The 2500-nt window shown below is 35.9% G+C and overlaps 1 protein-coding gene across 1 annotated transcript in view; it reads right to left on the bottom strand.

Moving 5' to 3' along the window:
* The window catches only part of LOC139896457 (uncharacterized), a 3238-nt gene extending 1590 nt beyond the window's left edge, over nucleotides 1–1648 (bottom strand). Inside the window, exon 1 of the mRNA XM_071879099.1 lies at nucleotides 1–1648. This exon is cut by the window's left edge and continues 816 nt beyond it. Coding sequence (XP_071735200.1) covers nucleotides 1–1648 — 1648 coding nt within the window.
* Between the last annotated feature and the right edge of the window lie 852 nt (nucleotides 1649–2500).

Here is a 2500-nt window from a genome sequence, read left to right as displayed (position 1 = left end):
TGCTAATATATTGACTCAAAGGACCAGCAGGATGCCAGTTATCAAACCAAATGTTTATATCAGCACCATCACCAACAACATGAACAAAATGCATTCTAAATAAAGGCCTCAATCTAAGAATATTCCTCCAACTATGTGAAGAGTCAACATCAGGCTTTAGATCCCAAAAATTGTTTTGACCTAGTTTGTATGAAAACATCCATCTAGTCCACAAAGACTGTTTTCTAGAAAGAATGTTCCAAACATATCTAGATATCAAAGATTTGTTCCAATCATGAATATTTCTAATGCCCAAGCCACCTTGGTCCTTTGAATGACAAACATCAGACCAAGCAACTTTAGCAAACCCTCTTCTGCCATCATGACCACCCCAAAGAAAGTTTCTAATTAATCTTTCAATATCAATCACAACACATTTAGGCAAAACTAACATTGATATCCAATAAACCTGTAAAGAAGATAAAACTGAGTTTACCAGCTGCAATCTGCCAGCAAATGAAAGTGATTTAGACTTCCAATCAAGCAGCCTTTTCTTCACTTTATCAATTAAAGGATGACAGTCTTTATATCTTAAACCAGTTGAGATTAAAGGTAACCCTAGATACTTCACAGGGAACTTATCAACCTCAAAAGGCATAACCTGCATAATATCACTTTTAATATCATCAGAAACATTACCAAAAAAGGTACTGCTTTTATCAAGGCTAGGTTTTAAGCCTGAATAAGAGCTAAACTCATCAAGGGCCTTCTTCAAAATACTAACAGAATGCTTATCACTTTTACAAAACATCAACAGGTCATCAGCAAAGCACAAGTGAGTAAGCTCCAGTTTAGCACATAAAGGATGGTAATTAAAATTACCATCATCAAAAATCTGTCTTCTTACACATAAAGTCAAGATCTCCATAACTAGAGTGAAAAGGTATGGAGATAATGGATCACCCTGCCTCAACCCCCTTTGACCTTTGAAATAGCCATGAAAATCACCATTTACAGAGATCATAAAGGAAGGAGAAGAAACACAAGCCATCAACCATTCAATCATTCTTGGATGAAAACCAAAATGAACCAAAACAGACCTCATGAAACTCCAGCTAACAGTATCATAGGCCTTTTGAATATCAATTTTAAAAGCACATCTATCTCTTCCCTTCACCCAGTTATAACCCTTCATTAACTCTTGAGCAAGTAACACATTATCACTAATTTGTCTATTAGGGATAAATGCAGACTGGTTAACATCCACAATACCATCAAGATAAGCCTTAATCCTGTTAGCCAATATCTTGCTAATAAGCTTATACAAGACATTGCAACAAGAGATAGGCCTATAATCAACAACAGATCTGGGACATTCCTTTTTAGGAACAAGTGCAATAGAAGTAGCATTAACCTCAGAAAGAAGCTTGCCATTACAAAAAAAGTCATCAATAGCTTTGAACAAATCATCACATGTAACACTCCAAGAAGCTTTAAAGAATTTAGCATTAAAGCCATCTGGACCAGGTGACTTGCCATCATCAATTTCCCACAAAGCTTTTTTAACTTCATCAAGATCAAGCCTTCTCACCATGAAATTAGCATCATCAATAGAAATCTTCTTATTAAAAAGTGTATTAGGGTTATGGATTTCAGAGACATTCTCCATTTTACCCAATACACTTTCAAAGTGTTTAACAAATTGTTAAGGGACATCACCACCAACAAATCTGTTACCATCAATATCTTCAACTGCTTCAACTCTTGCCCTGTTAACCCTTCCCTTGATAACTTTATGAAAATAAGAGGTATTAGCATCACCCTCTTTTAACCATAAAACTTTACTTTTTTGAATCAACACCTTCTCTTCATCAATTAAAGAAGCCTTATAGGCTTGGAAATAAGCACACTCTTCTTCTCTAAGGTCATTATTTCCAGGATCAGCCATAACAGCAGTTTGTATCCTGTCAAGTTCAACTTTTAAAGCAACCACATTCTTATGCACATCACCCTTCAATCTACTAAGCAACCTCATCTTTTTCTTCAAAAGTTTCAGCCTAGTCACAACTGAAAACATAGTATAACCAGGCACATGCATATCCCACACCTCTTTAACCATAGGTAAAAATTCAGGGTTATCAGCTAAATGGTTGTTAAACCTAAATGGACATGGCTTCCTTTTAGAGACATTAGGGAAGCAAATCATAGCAGGGCAATGATCAGACAAACCATTAGGCATAAAGTCAACAAAAGCTCTAGGGAACTTATCCATAAAGCCATAATTACCAAAAACCCTATCAAGTTTCTTCAATACACCCTTATCAGGACCAAAAGCATGCATCTTTTGGATCCAAGTGTAATCAAAACCAACAGAGTTAATATCTTCCACCTCAATCTCACTAATACAATCTCTAAACTGCTGCATTTGAAAAGTCACAACAGAAGAGCCATTGAAATTATCTTCAGGGTTTAAGCTGACATTAAAATCACCAGCTATCTTCAGGGTTAGGGGTTAGGGTTT

The sequence above is a fragment of the Rutidosis leptorrhynchoides genome, chromosome 3, assembly GCF_046630445.1.
Source record: "Rutidosis leptorrhynchoides isolate AG116_Rl617_1_P2 chromosome 3, CSIRO_AGI_Rlap_v1, whole genome shotgun sequence".
NCBI classification, from domain to species: Eukaryota; Viridiplantae; Streptophyta; class Magnoliopsida; order Asterales; family Asteraceae; genus Rutidosis; species Rutidosis leptorrhynchoides.
Note: the sequence above shows the minus strand (reverse complement) of the source record. Positions and strands in the feature narration are given on the sequence as shown.